This window comes from Streptopelia decaocto (assembly GCF_964273445.1).
Source record: "Streptopelia decaocto genome assembly, chromosome: 7".
Classification (NCBI taxonomy): Eukaryota; Metazoa; Chordata; class Aves; order Columbiformes; family Columbidae; genus Streptopelia; species Streptopelia decaocto.
Window position 1 is genome coordinate 68,301,511 of NC_138661.1, and position 20,530 is coordinate 68,322,040.

At 62.2% G+C, this 20,530-nt stretch overlaps 2 protein-coding genes across 5 annotated transcripts in view; both read right to left on the bottom strand.

Annotated features, from left to right (window-relative positions):
• Nucleotides 1–986: 986 nt before the first annotated feature.
• Nucleotides 987–10,071, bottom strand: SYT12 (synaptotagmin 12). 4 transcript variants are annotated; one of them, XM_082058186.1, is made up of 8 exons: nt 9,953–10,071; nt 6,842–6,906; nt 4,837–5,030; nt 3,768–4,136; nt 2,417–2,632; nt 2,223–2,343; nt 1,898–2,031; nt 987–1,521 (listed from the first exon to the last, which is right to left on the bottom strand). In XM_082058186.1, exons 2-8 carry the CDS (start codon nt 6,876–6,878, stop codon nt 1,348–1,350), a joined length of 1,245 nt encoding a protein of 414 aa, XP_081914312.1. In that variant the 5' UTR covers nt 6,879–6,906; nt 9,953–10,071; the 3' UTR covers nt 987–1,347. The 4 variants fall into 4 exon arrangements, with proteins under 4 accessions (XP_081914312.1, XP_081914310.1, XP_081914311.1 ...); XM_082058184.1 differs by having other exon boundaries at nt 3,768–4,160; nt 9,953–10,070; XM_082058185.1 differs by lacking the exon at nt 9,953–10,071 and having other exon boundaries at nt 3,768–4,160; nt 6,842–7,282.
• Nucleotides 10,072–13,703: 3,632 nt separating this feature from the next.
• Nucleotides 13,704–20,530, bottom strand: part of PTDSS2 (phosphatidylserine synthase 2) — a 30,070-nt gene continuing 23,243 nt past the window's right edge. Inside the window, exons 10-13 of the mRNA XM_082059259.1 lie at nt 19,028–19,133; nt 18,951–18,967; nt 16,710–16,895; nt 13,704–14,612 (exon numbers count right to left, since the gene is read on the bottom strand). Of these exons, the coding sequence (XP_081915385.1) occupies nt 14,468–14,612; nt 16,710–16,895; nt 18,951–18,967; nt 19,028–19,133 (454 nt within the window). The 3' untranslated portion in view covers nt 13,704–14,467. The remainder of the gene's footprint in view (nt 14,613–16,709; nt 16,896–18,950; nt 18,968–19,027; nt 19,134–20,530) is intronic.

A 20,530-nucleotide genomic window follows, 5' to 3' on the forward strand; every position in this document is an offset into this window, starting at 1 on the left:
GGAGAGGCACCTGCGAGGGGAGATGTCAGCGCAGGAGCCGCAGCCTCGGCACGAGAACGAAGGTTGGGCGGAGACCGCGGATGAGCAGGAAGGAGAATCGCTGCCAGCTCCGGCTTCCCCCAAGGTCTTGTGTTTAATGGGGGATAAATGGCTCAGTCACACTTTTCCTGCTCGCATCACTCAGGTCACCACATCCCTGCCCGCGCTCCCCCCTCCAGCACCCCCGGCGCTGCGGGTGCCGCTGCGGGCGCCGCTGCCCGGCTGCGTCCCCAGAGCATCCGCTGGCCCCTGCCCTGCTCCATCAGACCCTCCGTCCGTCACCCTCCAAACAGGCTGGGCAGCAGCTCCCAAAAAACCCCAAACCGTCCCCAGGGGCCGGTCCCCGCGCCAGGAACCCACGGGCAGGCAGGACCCAAAGAGCTTTGTCCCCTCCCTTCCCCCTGAAACTGCAGTTGGGATTAAAAATGGAGAAACTAGGGGTCTGTCACGTCTCCCTCCAGTCACAGGGCAAAGATGTTCACCTCTGCACCCAGATTTCAGGTTAAAAGAGCGAGATTTGTGGCGAGCAAGTCCCAGCGCGACTCCAGGACTAAGGGCTGTATAAAATAACCCCCAGTGGCAAGATCTGCATGGAAGGGGCAGGAATTGGCTGCGCTGCTGTGAGCAGCCCCGGGGCTCGCTCAGCGGGGAGACGGCCCGATGGGCTGGACCCCGGGACTGGCTCTGAGCACAGATCTTAAGCCTAAGAGGTTGGAAAACCGCCCATCAAGTTCAGAGGCGGCTGTGCAGCCAGCCCAGGGGCCGGCACAGTCACTGCTTGCACACGGAAGAAAACCCACGTGTGATGACACTTGATTTTTCTGCTGTTATTTCTCCCTTCCTCCACTCTCTTTGCAAACACTTCAGCCACGGTGCACGGCACCAAAATCCCTCCGAAACCCAAGAGAAGCGGCGCACACGCCGAGAGAAACCACGCTGTGCTGGCACCTTAGCGACACCCTCTCCATTGCCCTCAGCTTGACCGAAAACCAAGAAATGCCCCTCCCGACGGCCTCGGGACCGCGCTCAAGGGCGGCACCAATTGCGTGCGGGATGCTCGGGGGGCGGCCGGGCCACAGTTTGGGGAGGTCGGCGCTGGTTCTGGTCCGTGTGAAGGGTCCGTTGGCAGCCCCGGCGCATGCGAGGCCGAGCCGGGGATGCTCCATGCCCCAGCGTTTCGGCAGCGAGATGCGCCGCAAAGTCTGTCTCAGCCCCGGCAAACGCCGCGTCGTGGCGGCCGAGCCCCTGCCCGCGGTCCCGGCAGAGCCGGTGTCGCGGGTGCAGGCCCGGGTTGGGGTCCCCCCGCAGTCAGTTGCGCCGCAGCGGGTGCCACATGGAGACGGGTCTGCGCAGCGTGGCCAGCATCTGGTTCCAGTGCGTGGTGCCCATCCCGCTGGCCGCCGGCCCGATCAGGACGTGGCCCGTGTTGTCGGCCCGGCCGTCCTCGCCGCTCTCGGCCACCGTCACCCTCAGGGACAGGTCCTGCGGGAGCACCGCGTGTCACCGTGCGGCAGCGGCATCGCCGGCACCGACCCCCCGGACACGTGTACCCCATCCCCTCCTGAGCAGCTGCGCACACACGTACCCCCAGTGCTGACCCACACACCCCTATAGCCCCCGGCCCATAAACATCCCACAAAACCCAGCACCTGTATCTACACATCCCTCATACCCCACCACCCATAGCCACCCCCACACTTAAAAACTACATGTGCTCTCATACCCTATAGACGCACATCCCCTTAAACCCCCACCCCACACACGCATCCCCCCACACCATCTATGCACATGTTGGCCCCCACCACACAGTGTCTACAGCCCCCAGAACCCCTCACACCCTGCAGATTCGGGGACAGACCTGGAGCACGATGGCCGGCACCGAGAAGATCATGGCCTCGTTGAACACGGGGTTGGTGTCGTCCCTCTTCACTGCCGTCTTCTTCTTGCTGATCTTCCTCCCGTCCTGCAGCAGGTACACCTTGACGAAGGGATCTGCTCGGCGGAGGGAAAGCCCCGGATCAGTCACGGTTCCCCCACGAGGTGGGGAAAGGGGGAACCACCGAGGGGGACCTTCCTGGGGTCTGTCCCCAGTGGGAGGCACCCCAATAAACATGGTGGGAGGATGGAGCAGGATGGGATCCCCCGGGGTGTGCAGAAGGACCAGGACCCCTGTCCCTGCTCACCCGCTGTCACTTTGCCGCTGCTCCACACCAGGTTCTTGGCTTTGACCACCACCACGGTCAGGCGCTCGGCCGTGGGCAGGTAGCTCAGGGACAGCAGGATCTCCCCCACCGTGTCCAGCGCCTGCAGGACACAGCCAGCCGTCACCCACCCGGAGGAGAAACCCCCCAAACCGCGGGCGGGAGGCGGACCCCACCTTGTTGGTGTCCTGCAGGTAGAGCCAGGCGTTGAAGGGCCGCGCCGGCAGGTCCAGGTCCGACAGCTTGAGCTCGGCCACGCCGGTGCTGACGCTGCGCTCGTCCTCGTCGACGCCGAACACGGAGAAGCGGAGGCTGTTCTCCTCCAGCGCCGCGGGGTCCAGCGGGACGGAGAACCGCTCGTCGAACGCCACGGCGTAGGCGCTGCGCTGGATCTGGAGCGGGGATTGGGGGGGTCTTGGGACCTTGACACCCGCCGGGTTCTGGGGCCACGTCCGAGATCCGCCCCGTTTCCCCCGCAGGAACCGGCAGGAGCACGCGGCTTGGGGGGCGCAGGGTCCCTCGCTGGGGACAAAATTCCCACCTGACCTCTGCAGCCACCCAGCCACTGGGACAGAAAAGAGCAGCCATGACCTGCCCTATCACCCATTAATTCTTTTAACTACAAATGGAAGGTGGGTCCGGTGCTCTCAGACACAGGAGCATCCCCGGCACGCTCGGCCACCCCGGGGTGCGGGATCTGGGGAAGGGGCTGTGACCCCAGCCCCGAGCCCATGGGCTCAACAAGCCCTGAATGTACTTTTAGCAGACGCGTGTCCACATCCCATCCCTGCTGGGAGCAGCTCCCAGGGCAAAGCGGCTTTGCAGCTGTTTGCTGTGCAGACAGCGCGGTGCTGGAGCAGCTCCGGGTGGGAGCACAGGGAGACGTCAGCTGCCGCTTACAAACAAAGACACAGCCAGCCGACAACACACCGCAAACCAAAGCCCCGCAAACCCCAGTACTGTGAAGCATTAAAGGAAAGGAACGAAATGTATCTTGATGAGCTGTCTCAGGACAGCAAAAGAGGGTAAATAGCACTAGTCAATTATAAATAATGATGCTAAATAATAAATATCTCCAGAGCATAAGTAAAGAGCCTGATCTTTGGATGGGAAAAATGGTCTTAAAAGGGCGCAGTGGAAATATCTGAGGCCGCGGTTTGCGCGCTGGCAGGTCCCCAGCGCGGGCGCGGGGCTCTCGGCGGGGGCCCCTTTCCGGAGCACCCCCAGTCATCAGAGCGGCTGGCCCTGAGCTTCCAACAGCAGCTGCTGAAAGGAAAATCAGGCTCCTGCTTTCACGACAGCGGCTTTTGGGGACACTTAAAAAGGGATGTCTCACCCCAACCCCTCCCCCAGCCCCTTCCTCCACCTTCCACAGCATTCCAGCCCCCGGGACGGAGCGATGAACAGGGAAACGCCACACGCGGGGACGACAAAGTGACCGCACAGCCCGGGCCAGGAGGGACACAGTTCCGCGCCGGGGGCCCGGGGGCACAGAGCCCGCGGCGCTGTCCCCGGGCGGGCGCTCACCCGGGAGATGCCCACGATGTGCTCGGCGGGCAGCAGGCTGACGCGCATGAAGCAGGACTCGAAGCGCGCCTCCTCCCTCTCCAGCAGGTCCTTGCCCTGCAGCAGCGTGACGTGCAGCGCGGCCGCGCGCGCCTCGTACTCCAGCGCCACCTCCACCTGCCCCACCGACACGTCCTGCCCGAAGCTGTTCCCCAGCGACGACACCGAGCTCAGCGAGTCGGCCGACACCGACTTCTTCAGGGGGCCGTACGGGGACCAGCCCAGGTCCCTGCTCATCAGCTCCAGGCTCCCCAGCTCCGTGATGCTCTCGAAGGTGTCGTCTGCACGCAGGCTGCTCCGGCGGACGGGGGACGTCTTATCCAGCGCCTTCTGCGAGCCCGGAGCCGGGCCCCGCTGCCAGGGCAAGGGAAACGTGGAGACAGTCATAGCATTATTGAACCCTCCAGATCCTGAGTCCAACCATAACCATGGCACTGCCCCGTGTCCTGAGAACCTCATGTCCGTCTGTCCAGCCCTCCAGGGATGGTGACTCCAGCACTGCCCTGGGCAGCCTGTTCCAATGCCCCACAGCCCTTTGGGGAAGAAATTGTTCCCAGATCCAACCTCAGCCTCCCCTGGCGCAACTTGAGGCTGTTTCCTCTGCTCCTGGCGCTTGTTCCTGGGGAGCAGAGCCCGACCCCCCTGGCTCCAAGCTCCTTTCAGGCAGTTCAGAGATCAGAAGGTCTCCCCTCAGCTCCTGTTCTCCAGCTGAACCCCCCAGGTCCCTCAGTCTCCATCACACTTGTGCTCCAGCCCCTCACCAGCGCCGTTCCCTTCTCTCCACTCGCTCCAGCACCTCAAGGGCTTTTGGTGTGCAGGGCTCAAAACTGCCCCCAGGATTCAAGGTGCAATCCCGCAGCTCCCAAGCCCCATGCACCAGCCCCGTGCTCATCCCTCAAGCTCCCCAGCAGCACCAGTTTGTCTCCCACACCTTCTCCCCGCAGCCAGAGGACACAGGTGCCGTTTTCCCCCTCCCGCCGCCCGCGTGCTGCAGAGGGAAAGGAGAGCAGCCGAACCGTCACCCTCGTACCTTGTGCTTGAGGTCGGGGCACGCCGCGCCGTACTTGTGCTCCAGGTAGCGGTAGTCGTAGTTGGGGAAGGGGGAGGGCGCCGGGTAGGTGCCGGAGCGCCAGAGCTTCCAGAGGTTGAGGGCAGCGATGCCCAGCAGCGCCAGCGCGCCCGCCGCGTAGAGGCCGATCTCCCAGCGCGGGGGCGCCGCGGCGGCTGCGGGGACACCAGGGACCGTCAGGGGCCACCACCCTCGGGCAGAGGCTTCGGCCCCTGAACCTCAGCTCTGAGCTGTGAGATGGGCCAAGGGGGTAAATCACAGCGTCCCACTGGCGGCTTCGAACGGTGCCGGGCAGCAGTGCTGCCGAAAGCTCCCAGTCCTCGCTGCGCTTTCCCGGGACGCGGAGAGCACGCGAGCGCGGCCCCGCGCCGGCACACACGCAATCGGGGACCCTCACCCGCACAGCTGTGCTCACATCTGCATCGCCCCGGCCGCCCGGGGAAACCCGCGCGGCTTCCCATGGCCAGGGATGCCGAGAACACCCAGAAACGGGAAAAAAAGCTTCTGGAAGCAGGGAAAAGCCCTCAGGCGTCGATGTGATGTGGGGCTGCCGGGCGGGAGGACGCGGCAGCGGGCGAGGGTGCCCGGAGCTGCTGCATTGCACCAGCCTCCATCGCCGCCGAACAGCACCCACCGCTCCGTGCAGCGCAAAAACGGGGGGGAAAGAGATTTCTCGTTGCAGAGCGCTGCCGGGAGCCCTCCCGCGTCACACCGTGGGGGGGCCGGGAACAGCCCCGGGCAGGGCTGCCCGCACAGCACAGCACAGCACATCCCGGCACAGGGACAGCCCGCACAGCACAGCACAGCACAGCACATCCCAGCACAGGGACAGCCTGCATAGCACAGCACAGCACATCCCGGCACAGGGACAGCCTGCATAGCACAGCACAGCACATCCCGGCACAGGGACAGCCTGCACAGCACAGCACAGCACATCCCAGCACAGGGACAGCCTGCATAGCACAGCACAGCACATCCCGGCACAGGGACAGCCTGCATAGCACAGCACAGCACATCCCGGCACAGGGACAGCCTGCACAGCACAGCACAGCACATCCCGGCACAGGGACAGCCCGCACAGCACAGCACAGCACATCCCGGCACAGGGACAGCCCGCACAGCACAGCACAGCACATCCCGGCACAGGGACAGCCCGCACAGCACAGCACAGCACATCCCGGCACAGGGACAGCCCGCACAGCACAGCAGCACAGCCCGGCACAGGGACAGCCCGCACAGCACAGCACAGCACATCCCGGCACAGGGACAGCCTGCACAGCACAGCACAGCACAGCACATCCCGGCACAGGGACAGCCCGCACAGCACAGCACAGCACATCCCGGCACAGGGACAGCCCGCACAGCACATCCCGGCACGGGGACAACCCACTGTTCCCCAAACCTCCCCTGCAGGAGCCAGCACAGGAGGGACTGGAACGAACCCACCACTGTGTCCAAAACACCCGATTCTGATCCCTCTGGGGGATCTTGTGGGGTGAAGCCTCGGGACAGGAGCCAGGTCCTGCTTCCTCCCCACCCCAAACCCCTGGGCTGCAAAGGGCTGGGATTTACCTCCCGGTCTGGGATTTACCCCCATATGGGATTCACCTCCAGTCTGGGATCTCCCCTGGTCCAGGATCTGCCCCCTCTCCAGCTCTCTGGGTCGCTCCCACACACGGCGGTTTCGGTGCCGTGCAGCTCCCAGGAGTTCCCAGGCTCCTGCTATGGCAGGGGGGCAAAACTGGGGCGAACCCCCCTTCCTGACTCCAGCTTCCGCATAACCCCGGGTACCACCCTCGGCTGTGCTGGAAACCCGCGTCCCGCTCGGCGCCTGTTTTGTGGGCAGAGCACCCCGTGTTGGGAAGCTTGGGGCTTTAAGGGCTTTTCCCTCGCGTTGTGAAGCCGGACCCCGTGCGGGGGTCCCACAGAGAGGGGGGATCCCACCCCCGCAGCTCCCCGCACTCACCGCTCGCGCGGGCTCTGCTGACGTGGCCGGGGTCCATGGTGAAGGGGCCGCGCTAGCGGGACAGCCTGCAACGCCAGACGGGAGTCAGGGAACGGGGACACCGAAGCCAGCCGCCCTCGGTGTTCCGCAGGGGTGCTCCGGAGCCGCTCCCCGCGGGCGCAGAGCGAACGGCGCTGAAGCGCCGCGGCCGCTGCCGGGGGAGCCGAGGGACCGAGCCTCCGGGAAGCGGAGAGCGGCCGCAGAGCCGCGTGGTTGACCCGGGAGCGTTTCACGGGTGGCGTTTGCACTCTCTGCGTGGATGAGCCCCTCCGGAGCCCTTTAAGCCCTTTGCTGCTTTTCCGGTCTCTTGCCCAGCCTCGGCCTGCCCTTCCGCGCTCCCCCCGGGCCGCCCGGTCAGGCTCGGGCGATGCAGCTCCCGGAGCCCGTTCCCGCAGCGGGGAAGCTCCGTCACCTCTTCCCCTGGGCTGTCCCGGGGACTCGGACACGAGATCCATCCCCAGCACAACCACAGCGCTGCTGCTCAGCCCAGAGACCCCGGCGTGGGCCCCGGTTTATCAGCAGCCAGGGGTTTATCGAGCCCCCAAACACCCGACAGGCAAACCCAGTGCGAAGGGAGGAGGGTCTATTCTAAATGTCAGGGTTTATTCCAGACATAACCAAGTCACTAACCCAGAACCCCAGTGAGGCTGTGACAGCGTTGGGATGTGCCCAGTTCATGCCCCAACCTCAGTAAAATATCAGCTGAGAATGTGCTGAACTCGAATCATGTACAGACTGAGCCCAGCTTAAGGGACACTTCGCTGTTCAGTGCTGGAACTCCACACTAACATTGTAATAGGGCGATGTTATGGAGATTTACTCAAAGCAGCCTCTTTTTATGTCCTGAAAAACTGCCGTGTGTAATTAAGAAGCTCCATTTCTTTTTATGTTTCCTGGTGGCTTTTTAAAATGTGAAATACGGAAGTTTTCAGGACCAACTTTCTCCGCAGAAGGGCGAACGCTCCTTTTAAAAACCCTCCATTTCTTTCCAATGGCTTTTGAATCCCCAGTTTTCCATTTCGTCCAAAGCTCTTTCCCCAGAGCATCCTTTCCTAACCAGCTCTGAGCACGGAGCTGAGCAGGTTCCCAAGGCACCACCCCGAGCGGCAGGAACCGACCGCAGCGCTCCGCACAGGAATTCAACCAGGCGGTAGTTTCCTGTTGGCAAAGCAACATCCGCCTGTCCTGAGCGAGCGGTTCAGGTGCAAAGCACTCGGGAAGGCGTTTGTTGCGTTTCAGGTTAACTGAACTGTTCCCTGCGAGTGTTCGCTGAGCTGCTCTGCCGCCCTCCTGAGCTGCCTTTCAAATCCCGTCCTGGGAAACCAAACGCGCGGGCTCGGGAGGGACAGGCCGGGCAGCGCTCCCCCCAGCGCTGGGATGGTGGTTAATCCCGGGGGGACCGCGGGGCGCGGAGGATGCGGAGCCGCAATCCCCAAATGTCACGGTCCAAGTCATAAACCACAGCAGCGATCTCGGTGTCCGCCTGTCCCTTCCTGCCCCAACGCGGACCCCAACACCCAGCTCGGCCACTGGTCTGAGCCCGGGCCAAACCCAGCCCACTGGTGAGCCCAGGCTAAACTCAGCCCATCAGTGAGCCTGGTCCCCCAGCGCTGTCACCGGTGAGCCTGGTCCCCCAGCGATGTCCCCAGCAATTCCCCCAGCAACCCAGCCCCCCGGCTCAGTCCCGCTCCATCCCACCCCCTGAGCACAAAGCCCTGTCCGGCCTCCAGCCGCAGGGCAGAAAAGTCAGATGGAGTTTGCTGATGGCACATTTGCCAACATCCCCCGCCCCCCAAACAGCCAACCAACAAACACCAACAAAAAACCCAAACTCAAGAAAACACACAGATTTGGGCTCTGCCCCGGTTCCTGCCCGACCCCAAGCCCCGTTGCCTCCCCATCCGAACCCCGCAGCCCGGGCATCCATCCCAGCCCATTTACACCCAAACGAGGCCCCTGCACCATTCTCCACCCCACGGGCAGGCTCGGCCCAGGCAGCACCGGCTTTGCGCCCAGAACAGCCCGGATCCTCCCCAAGGCCCGTTGTTGGTTTTACCTGCGGGGCTCCGCGGAGCAGAGCGGGGACCCCCCCGCGGCCCCGGCATCGGCAGCAGCGGGTCCCCCGGAACGGGGACAAATGCAGCGATTTCCGAGCAGCCCCTGATGGGGAACAGCAGGGACCGGGATGGGGGGGACACACTGCCGGGGAGTCCCCGCTCAGCGGCTCGGGGGGCACGGGGAGGGCTCGGGGGCACAGCGGCACTCTGCCGCAGCTCCGCGGTCCGGGACCGGCTGCCGGGCTCTGCGTCTCCGCTCACCGTGCAAGGAGCTGAGCGGCCTCTGCACCCCCGGGGGGGGTTGGAAAGCGATTCCCACACGGTTTCTCTCCCTCGGGGTTGACGGGGGGACACAAGGGCTGCGGCCCCCCCTGCCCAGAGCCGCTGCCGGGCGGCCGCAGGGGCTGCAATAGCCGGGAGGAGGAATGCAATGGCCGGAATGAGGGGGGGTGCAACGGCCGGGAAGGGGGATGCAATGGCCGGAGAGGGGATGCAATGGCCGGAGGGGGGATGCAATGGCCGGGAAGGGGGGTTCAATGGCCGGAGTGGGGGGTGCAATGGCCGGGAAGGGGGGGCTGCAACGGCCGGGAAGGGGGGGGTGCAATGGATGCGCGGCGGAGGAGCCGCTGCCGCCCGGGGCTGCCGAGGAGATGGGTCCGCCCCCCGCCGCCATGGGGCCGGGGTCTTCGGGGGACACGCAGGAGGGGTCTCCCCCCCAGGCTCTCAGCACCCAGCTCCGCAGGCTGGCAACTTTCCTTGGCAAGTTGCCGTAAATAATAATGATAATAATAATAATAATGAATACATAGCAATCCCCGAGACCTCCAAACCCTCAGCCCAAAAGCCAGCCCGGAGCGGGCAGGGTCGCTGCCAGCCCCCCCGCCCCCGGGGACCCGGCACACGGCAAACCCCCCGCACCGCCACCGTGGCGCATCCCCCCGGCTGCACCGCAACCCCCGTGTCCCCCCGGCCGAGGCGCCCGCCGCGCGCTGCCGGCTCCGCGGCTCCGACTCACCGCTGCTGCGGGGGAAAAACGGGCATCTTCCGGCCGCTGGCGGGGAGCGCGGAGGGGACGCGGCCGCCGGAGCGGGGATGCGGGCGGGGCCGCCCCGGGCTCCACCCGCCGGGGGGGAGCTCAGCCCCGGAACCGCCCCCGGGTGAAGCGGGGCCGGTTCCTCCCGCCCGCCCCCCTTCCCAGGATTTCGGGGCTCCCCCAGCCCAGCGCGGCATCAGCATCCCCCAGTGCCCCAAACCCCTCCGGTGTCCCCAACCCCCCCGCGCTGTCCCCAAACACCCCCCCCACTGTCCCCCAAGTCCCCCCTGCTGCCCAGGACCCCCCCTCCTGTCTGAATTCCTGTAGCAAACACCATATAGAGCAGCGGTGTGCAACATTCTCAGTCTAAAAATGATTCAAAACACCACTTGCCCTTCTGGGGGGAAAAAAGGCACCACAAAAACAAAACAAATCCCTCCCCCCCCCCCGCAAAAAAAAAGTCCACAGAAGCAGCCCAAACGCGGCTGCTCAGCACTGCAGGACCAGCACCGGGTGAGGAACAGGAGGATGCTCAGCACTGCAGGACCAGCACCGGGTGAGGAACAGGAGGATGCTCAGCGCTGCAGGACCAGCACCGGGTGAGGAACGGGAGGATGCTCAGCGCTGCAGGACCAGCACCGGGTGAGGAACGGGAGGATGCTCAGCACTGCAGGACCAGCACCGGGTGAGGAACAGGAGGATGCTCAGCGCTGCAGGACCAGCACCGGGTGAGGAACGGGAGGATGCTCAGCGCTGCAGGACCAGCACCGGGTGAGGAACGGGAGGATGCTCAGCACTGCAGGACCAGCACCGGGTGAGGAACAGGAGGATGCTCAGCGCTGCAGGACCAGCACCGGGTGAGGAACGGGAGGATGCTCAGCACTGCAGGACCAGCACCGGGTGAGGAACAGGAGGATGCTCAGCACTGCAGGACCAGCACCGGGTGAGGAGCCAGAGGATGCTCAGCCCCAGGTCTGTGCTCCTGAGGCTCCGTGGCAGGAAACCAGCAGGTTCCTCAAGGACAAGAGCCCCCGGCCCCATGTGCCCCCCGGGCTGGACCCGTGGAACAGGCACTGCGGCTCCTCAGCAGCGGGACAGGGACAGGGGACAGGGACAGGGGACAGGGACAGGGGACAGGGACAGGGGACAGGGACAGGGGACAGGGAAAGGGGACAGGGGACAAGGGACAAGGGACAGAACCCACTCTGTGCTGGGCACCGCTCAGCAAGCCAGCTTAGAATAAAAATAAAACACAGGAGCACAAGATATGTCAGAAGCTGATGATGCCAAAAGCACCAGCAATAGGGCCAAAAAGCCACAGGGGAAAAAACAACCGAAAAAAAGCAGTGTAAAATCCCAGAGCTGCCTCCAGAACAGAGAAAGCCCTTGCAAGGAACTCACCCCCACCACAGCACCAGCTGAGCACCCTCACCCACCCACTGCCCTGTTTTCCTTCCTAAACCAAACACCTTACCTGGGCGAAACCCAAACACCAGGACACCCCCCACAGGAACGGATCCTTTGGGTTTTCTGACCAAGGGCCACTGAGAAACACGCAGCAGGTGCAGATGTGTGCAGATGTGTGCAGATGTGTGCAGATGTGTGCAGATGTGTGCACCTGCTGCCTCTCGTCTCCACCTCATTGAGGTCACCCCAACGTTACTGAAGCTCATTAGCTGCTCGGGAGCGTCCTGCGAGCTGCTCCCGGGGACGGACAGAGGGATCGCACACCAGCAGCACGGTCACAGGGTCCCTCACACCCGGCAGGACGGTCACAGGGTCCCTCACACCGGCAGGACGGTCACAGGGTCCCCACACCAGCAGGATGATCACAGGGTCCCCACACCAGCAGGATGATCGCAGGGTCCCTCACACCCGGCACGATGATCGCAGGGTTCCTCACACCCGGCAGGATGATCACAGGGTCCCTCACACCCGGCAGGATGATCACAGGGTCCCTCACACCCGGCAGGATGATCACAGGGTCCCTCACACCCGGCAGGATGATCACAGGGTCCCTCACACCCGGCAGGATGATCACAGGGTCCCTCACACCCGGCAGGACGATCACAGGATCCCTCACACCAGCAGGACGATCACAGGGTCCCTCACGCCCGGCAGGATGATCACAGGGTCCCCACGCCAGCAGGACGCGATAATGGATGGTGCTGCAGGGTTCACTCCCTGGGTGAATGCACTGCCAGAAGCGTTTCCAAATCACGAGAGGACGGTTTCCACGGGCGAGGTGATGAGTGAGACAAGCGGAGCGCACGGGTTGTACCAAAGAGCACAGCAGCATACATCGCTTTATTACGGGGTTGCGGCACCCAGCCCAGCTGGAGCGCGGCTCGGGGGCACAGCTGGGTCGGTGCGACAGGTGGGGAGGGACGGGCTCGGCGCACCAGTGGTCCCCAGCGCACCGGCGGTCCCCAGCGCACCGGCGGTCCCCAGCGCACCGGCGGTCCCCAGCGCAGAGCGGGTCGGGGGCAGGCGCAGCCCAGCCCCAGCCCTGCCCGCAGCCCTGTGCTGCAGGGACGGGCACAGTGTCACCGAGCACAAACGGAACCCAGACCGGCCTGAGCTGCGCTCAGCGGGGACCACACAGCACAACACACGGGGACGCGCCACCAACCCACCAGCTCACGGCTCCCAGGACAGGCCTACGGCTGAACAACGACTGCGGCTGGAAAGGCGTGGAATTAAATACTTGCTCGACTCTGTGCCCTCCCAAAGGTGTCAGCACCTCCTTACTCAGCAGATACTCCGGAGCAGCCGCGGAGCAGCACCCGCAGATGGGACACCCAGCAAAGCTGCCTCGGGTTGGTCACCCCGTCCCCAAACCGCTCCTCCCGCTGAGCTCCGTGGGTGCCACCGCCCGCCCCACCCATCCCTGCTGCCCTGCCGCTCCGCGCCCGTTCGGGGCGGGAGGTATTCGGGTCCCCCTGCAAACACGGGAGCAATGCGGATTTCGGTTCTCATCCACGTACGAGCACAGCGGAGCAAACCCACAGATGGTGCCAGTCAGCAGCTCGGCAAGGCCTCGGCCGCTCACAGAGTTCCAGTTGCACTCTGGAAACTCTACTGGTGGTGTCGATGTCATTTTCTTCCGGATCAATGCTTCCTTGAAAAATACCCTTTAACAGCCAGGTCATAGCATCCAAAAAAATGATGTGGTTACGTCAGTGCCTTCGGCACCAATGAAAGGCTCAGAGCAGAGGTTGCAAAACTGACGCTTAGTGGAGCACTTGCAGTTTGGAATAAAGACCTCAAAAACCAAAGCAGCCCAGGTTTCCAAGTGGTTTGCCCAGCTGCTGGGGGGGCAGCCGGACCGCACGGAACCTCCCCAGCCCCACCTACCTGGAGCAACGGGCAGGAACGGAGCAGAGCAGGGACACGGCGGGGACACGGCGGGGACAGAGCCGGGACACGGCGGGGACACGGCGGGGACAGAGCCGGGACACCGCAGGGACAGGGCGGGGACACGGTGGGGACACGGCGGGGACATGGCGGGGACAGAGCCGGGACACGGCGGGGACAGAGCCGGGACACGGCGGGGACACGGCGGGGACACGGCGGGGACACGGCGGGGACAGAGCCGGGACACGGCGGGGACACGGCGGGGACAGGGCAGGGACAGAGCCCATCCTGCCCGCACAGGAACAAAACCCTCTGGTGAGCAATGAAAGAGCCGAGAATAAGGCAAATAACTTAAGACTGATGGAGTAACTCCCAGTTTTCTGCTTGTTATATGTTTTACTCCACGAAGCGAAGGAAAGGCAGGTTGACCTTTCTTATTTAACCTTCCCTTACACTTAAGAGATGCCCAAGACTAAAATAAAAATTAAAAAAAGAGCTAAGGAGAAGACGACTGTCTCCCTAGAGCAGTGGTACAACATAAAACTATTGTAGGCTACTCCAGGACGTTGAAAGTCAGTTCAGAGAAAGGCAACGGCCCCGCGGCACAGGGCCTGTAACAGTAGTGTAGTGTTTGACATTCTGTGCAAGTTACGCAACTTGTTCACAAGCTTCGGTTTCTCTACGTTCCTCCCGCTGCAGCTCCGTTAGTCGGTGGCTGACCGCTCCACACAATCTTACTCCACAGCTCCAGGTAGTGTCAGCAGAACGAAAATAAACCGTTTCCTGTGCCTGGTATCTGTACACTCCAAAACAAGTGTTCCTAATGCCCAAACGTCAACGTCGAAATCTCACAGCTTACTGGAAATAATCAGCTAAACTGCCTTTGCGCTGTCCCAGAGGCCCCGTCCCCAGCCCTGCTCTGGGACAGACGCGCAGCGCCCCGCCAAGACCCGCGGCACCACGTCCCAGACCCGCGGCCCCCCCGCCGCACCCCGGACAAACGGTGCGAGCGACACCTTCGCCCCAGAGGGTTTCCACACCTTGGAAAGCTAACAACGACAAGTACAAGTTAGGTAGGATGAGGTTGGAACTGCCACCAGGCCAGCCCGAGCACTAGAGTTCCCGACAGCCCTTTGCTGCTCAAGGTTTCCTCTCCCTTAGTTTGTTCCCGTTTTGTTCATCCAGCATCGATGAGAGTCCGTCACCGTTGCTCAGGCATTTGTCCTTTTCATATTTGTGCTCTTGCTTCTGTCGCCTTATCTCCTTATACCGCAAAGTGATGTCACTACAAAGAAAAACAGAGATGAACCAGTGACGTGAATAAACAACATCAACACAGGATAGAAACAACCAGGCAAGCGTGCTCTGGGTGCAAGCGCCCCGGGATAACTTAGCGCACTGGAGTCTCTTGCTGGCAACGCCTGCAGTTGCTGAGAGCACGGCTTCACTGGGAGGGTGTGCGTTTTGCTGCCAGCCTGGCTGTTATCACCTCTTTGAGGAGCACGGCTGCGGCGGCACAGGGTCTCTGCAGGCCCCCCCTCCCTCCCTCCCGCGGCCACCTTCCCTGCACCCAACCCACAGCCTTCCCTGCGCCCAACCCACAGCCTTCCCTGCACCCAACCCACAGCCTTCCCTGCGCACCCAACCCACAGCCTTCCCTGCACCCAACCCACAGCCTTCCCTGCACCCAACCCACAGCCTTCGCTGCACCCAACCCACAGCCTTCCCTGCACCCAACCCACAGCCTTCCCTGCACCCAACCCACAGCCTTCCCTGCACCCAACCCACAGCCTTCCCTGCACCCAACCCACAGCCTCCCCTGCACCCAACCCACAGCCTTCCCTGCACCCAACCCACAGCCTTCCCTGCGCACCCAACCCACAGCCTTCCCTGCACCCAACCCACAGCCTTCCCTGTGCACCCAACCCACAGCCTTCCCTGCGCCCAACCCACAGCCTTCCCTGCACCCAACCCACAGCCTTCCCTGCACCCAACCCACAGCCTTCCCTGCACCCAACCCACAGCCTTCCCTGCGCCCAACCCACAGCCTTCCCTGCGCCCAACCCACAGCCTTCCCTGCGCCCAACCCACAGCCTTCCCTGCGCACCCAACCCACAGCCTTCCCTGCACCCAACCCACAGCCTTCCCTGCACCCAACCCACAGCCTTCCCTGCACCCAACCCACAGCCTTCCCTGCGCACCCAACCCACAGCCTTCCCTGCACCCAACCCACAGCCTTCCCTGTGCACCCAACCCACAGCCTTCCCTGCACCCAACCCACAGCCTTCCCTGCACCCAACCCACAGCCTTCCCTGCACCCAACCCACAGCCTTCCCTGCACCCAACCCACAGCCTTCCCTGCGCCCAACCCACAGCCTTCCCTGCGCCCAACCCACAGCCTTCCCTGCACCCAACCCACAGCCTTCCCTGCACCCAACCCACAGCCTTCCCTGCGCACCCAACCCACAGCCTTCCCTGCACCCAACCCACAGCCTTCCCTGCGCCCAACCCACAGCCTTCCCTGCACCCAACCCACAGCCTTCCCTGCACCCAACCCACAGCCTTCCCTGCGCACCCAACCCACAGCCTTCCCTGCGCCCAACCCACAGCCTTCCCTGCGCCCAACCCACAGCCTTCCCTGCACCCAACCCACAGCCTTCCCTGCGCACCCAACCCACAGCCTTCCCTGCGCCCAACCCACAGCCTCCCCTGCACCCAACCCACAGCCTTCCCTGCACCCAAACCACAGCCTTCCCTGCGCACCCAACCCACAGCCTTCCCTGCACCCAACCCACAGCCTTCCGCTCGGCTCGCTTGTCACTGGCGCTGGGGCCGCTCGGACAATCACGGCACAGCACGTTGTCCTTGCAATGAAGGTGTAAAACGTCTCAGCCTCGCCTAACTCAGAGCACAGGCTCTTGCAATGAAGGTGTAAACGTCTCAGCCTTGTCTAACTCAGAGCACAGGCTCTTGCAATGAAGGTGTAAACGTCTCAGTCTTGTCTAACTCAGAGCACAGGCTCTTGCAATGAAGGTGTAAACGTCTCAGTCTTGTCTAACTCAGAGCACAGGCTCTTGCAATGAAGGTGTAAACGTCTCAGCCTTGTCTAACTCAGAGCACAGGCTCTTGCAATGAAGGTGTAAAACCTCTCAGTCTTGTCTAACTCAGAGCACAGGAAACTGCCCCCCGATCTCGCCTGCAGCAGCTCACACCCGCAAGCCCGGGGCAGCAGCACGCACCGCTCCGCTTCCACAGCAACACCCACACAAGTGCCCCGACACGGAGAGCAGCGCTGCCGGAGGCCTGATCCACACAGAAACCCAGGATCCGCCCAGCAAGCTCCCTGCTGGTGTGAGAGCCCGCAGAGAACCGCGCTGCTCACCGGATGAAGAACCGCCAGGCTGTCCAGGTGAGCACGAGGATGATCCCCAGGATCCAGCACTGGGTGATGTAGAACGGGAGAGACAGCGTCAGCGTGTAGGGGTCGTACTTGACGACGATCAGGAACTCGGTGGCGGTGATGGCGGCCACCAGCCACGCCTGCTGGCCCAGCTTCTTGTGGAACTTCCTGCGAAGAAACGCACGGGTACAGCAAAGCTGCTGCTGTGAAATGGAGCATCCAGAGCAACAGCCATCAAAAGACAGCTGGGTAATAACTTCATTCAGCCTTGCACAATTTGAAAAGCCTAGTTTGGCTTGCACATGTACTAAGCCTATGCAGGCTGACAACTTCCATGCTGGTATTAGTTAAATTTCCTCTGAGAGGCTCTGAAAATGTATGAAATCATCATCCCGTGACACATCCAGTATCCCCATTTTCAGGGTACTGGTAAATCCACCACAACAGTTACCTGCCCAGGCTGAGAGCAGCCGCGGTTCAGGGCACGGCGGGGAACGGGAGCTCTCCTCCTACTCCAGGTCACGCTGCCGTACCCACACTTAACCCCACGGAGCTGCTTCCGAAACCCGCTCTCTGCCCCAACACGTATTCGGCGAGCTGTCACTAAGGACCTCTGAACAGAGTTTGAAAGAACCGAGCCTGATAACCAAGAGGCAAGGGAAGACACCGGAGGCACGAGGCCGGTGTTCCGCTTCCAGGGCAACGCAGCCGTGGGGCCAACGCACAATAAATCCTGAACGCACAGGGTCTGTTTGTAAGCAGCACCGAGTCAATGAGGAGCTGCAGCGCTACGGACCAGTCTGGAGAGGGACTCGTCCACCAGCAACGCCAGAAATTAAACTGCAGGAGAACCAAGATGGCTATTCAGAGGCTTGATTTGCAGGAGAGATTGGAAATACCGTCTTTTGGGTTCCTGTTCCTGCATGGGAAATATATCAAACCAAAATAGCTGTGGGCTGGTGAGCCGGCCCCACACGGACTCAGCAAACGCCCCGATGTTCAGGAGCCACCCAAGCCCTTTGGGCTGCATTTTCTTGCCAGTGGATGGAGGAGAAGCCACCTAACAAGACCCTGGTGAGGATTTCCCTCTGCTCACGCTGCCAACACCCTCCAGCCGCTGTACGGCCCGGTGCCCGCGCACCAGGACACATGGAGCTCCCCGTTTCTGTTCCCCTCTCCCCATTAGACACCAGCAGCTGTACTGGGGAGGGCGTCCATCCGTCTGTCCGTCCGTCCGTCCTTCCTTCCTTGCGCAGGCGTTTTCCTGCTGCTCGGACACATGCACCCCACTGCATCGCCCTGGGGAGGGCGCTGAGCAAACGGCTTCTCTCCCGTCTGCTGATCCGGGGCGGCCATTGCAATCCCAGCACGCAAACCACACAGTTTCACAAACACGAGGCCTGAGAGTCATATTCAAACTACACAAAATCGTCCAAGTACACTGGAAGAAAAGACAACGCAGTAAATGTAGAGCAGGTTATTGCTGATGCGGATGGGATGAGCACATTGGGGTTTAAAAAGCACCTGCCCAGAGCAGCTGAGATGAAAGGGCTGCAGAAGCTGCTCCAGGCGGCTCACGTGACAGGCCCGGTGGGCAGAGCAGCCTGGCGCACGGGGAGAGCGAAGGCGGCGCCGCGCGGCTCTGGCTGGGAGCCCCAGCTGTCCGGATGGCTCGGGCAGCTCAGCGCTGCCTCATCTGCTGCCGTCTGCACTAGCTCATGACAGCGCGCTGAGAAAAAGAATTAAAGGTAACCCCGACAGAAGAGCTGCGCAGAACCTAAAGCTGCCAAGGAAGAGAGCGTGTTTCCTGCCCTTCTACTCATGAAAGATTTTAAAGAAAAGTCCTTTTTAATTTGAGGAATAAGATGGCCTCCATGCAGACTCCTTAAAAGGGGTGTGGGAACTGGAAAGCAGGCAGATATGACAAGGTCAGGTGCCACAGACACTTGCATGAAGATATTTCTGGTCAGAAGAGTCCTCGAGAACGCCAGCAGCACATGGATCCCAGCAGGAGCGTGGTATGTCACGGAGAGCGGCTCCAGCAGCCACCCCTCTTCCGGGGCTGTTTCCATCCTGACACTTCACTGCCAGCATGCTCAGACCCAGCTCCTGAAAGCAAAGCCCTGCAACTGGCTGCAGATACCAAGAGTTCTGAATCAGATGAACGTCACTGCTCTCTAGACTGAACATCGCAGGGTTACCCGCTGAGATCTGATCCGTTACCTCAGACAAAGCCGTCGCTACCAGCCAAGGCAACCAGCCGTGTTTCTGACAGGCCAGGTCAAGGGAATACTCCAAACTTTGTCCATTACAAACTCGAGCGAGTTTCCAGAAGGAAAAGGTGAGGGAGGATTCTCACACGCTGTCAGCCTGAGGTATGAGCTGCTCTGCGCCAGCAGCTTCCCCCTGCAGCACAACAGGGAGAATCCAAAGCGGTTCCTTGGTTCAAAGGATGCGCAGGCGCAAACGCACCCAGCTGAGCCGGTAAAACAGGGGAAGATGACCTGAAACACAGGAAGGGATCCACGTCCAGCTGCTAAAGCCTTCGCAGAGATGCTGGGTAAGCCCCGACACTGGGGTTCCTGCACGAGGAGGGCAGAGCCGGACACCCAGAGGCGAGGGGCTGGCACCGCGGGCACCGCGGCAGCGGGATGGCGGGCGGTGGTGGCCATGGCGAAGCCACGCGGCTCAGGAGGAGCCTCTGCTGCCTCCATGGACTCGCGCTCATTCAAAGATGCCGACAAACCGAACGAGCAACGAGGCCCTGGTGACTGACGACTCCAAACCTCAGTGTGCGCCATGGGCTGAAACACAGCAAAGGAGCTTTTCCAAGGCAGCCGGGAGGAGCAGCAGGTTGGGAGCGGTGCTGAGGAGAGGAGCTCAGCAGCCAGAGGCAGGACCTCTTCTCGCCCCGCAGCTGGAGGGTCCCACACCAGCAGGCGCCACAGCGAGGGCAGGGCAGCTGCCGAGTGTCCCCAGAGCCACCTAGGCAAGGCTGGCCGGCCCTCGTCCCAGCGCGGGGTCACAGCCTCGCGAGGGACCCTGATCCTCAGTGCCGCAGCCCCAAACGCTGGACACAGACACTGGCTGTGCTGGCCAGCCACAGCCATCCAACATCCCTGAGCCCAGACGGAGCCTTGGGCTTAAGAAGCGGGCTCAGGCAATCTGTGACATCGCGACTAAAACGTAAAAGAAAACGTGGCTTTGAGAACAAAGCTTCCTCGGGTTTTAGGTGCTCTGCAGAAACAAAAGCAGCGAGGACACACGTGATGCGTGAGAAGGACACGCATGTTGTGTACGAGTGTGCTACAGAGGGCCCTCTGGTCCGCGAGAGGATATCAGGAGGATATCCCCCAGGGGACCAGAGGGAACACAGCTCCAGAAAAGAAGCACCTTGAGGAAACACTTCTTGTTTTAGTTTGGGCCCTGTTGTCCTTTGAGGGTCCACGTAAGGACTGCAGCTCTGGCCCCCGGCCTGCAGGCACCGTTCAGCACTGCTCTGCCCGCGAGCCAGCGCACCAGCTATTCACACATCACGTTCTCAAAGGAGCGATCGTTCATTAAAACTGAGGTTAAAACCAGTGCACGCAGAGTGCCCTTAACAACAGCTGTTCTCCAACCAGACACGGTCAGAATTTTACCTCCAAAACAAAAAACACAAAGCAGATGCTTTGGGATTAGGTCTTTTTGTCCCCAACAAGCTGAACTATTGCCCTGAGAGGGATGCCAACAAGCTGGAGCAAATTCAAACCAAGGCAAGTGAAGCTCGACAGGGTATATACACAGGGGACTGGCTTACGGGT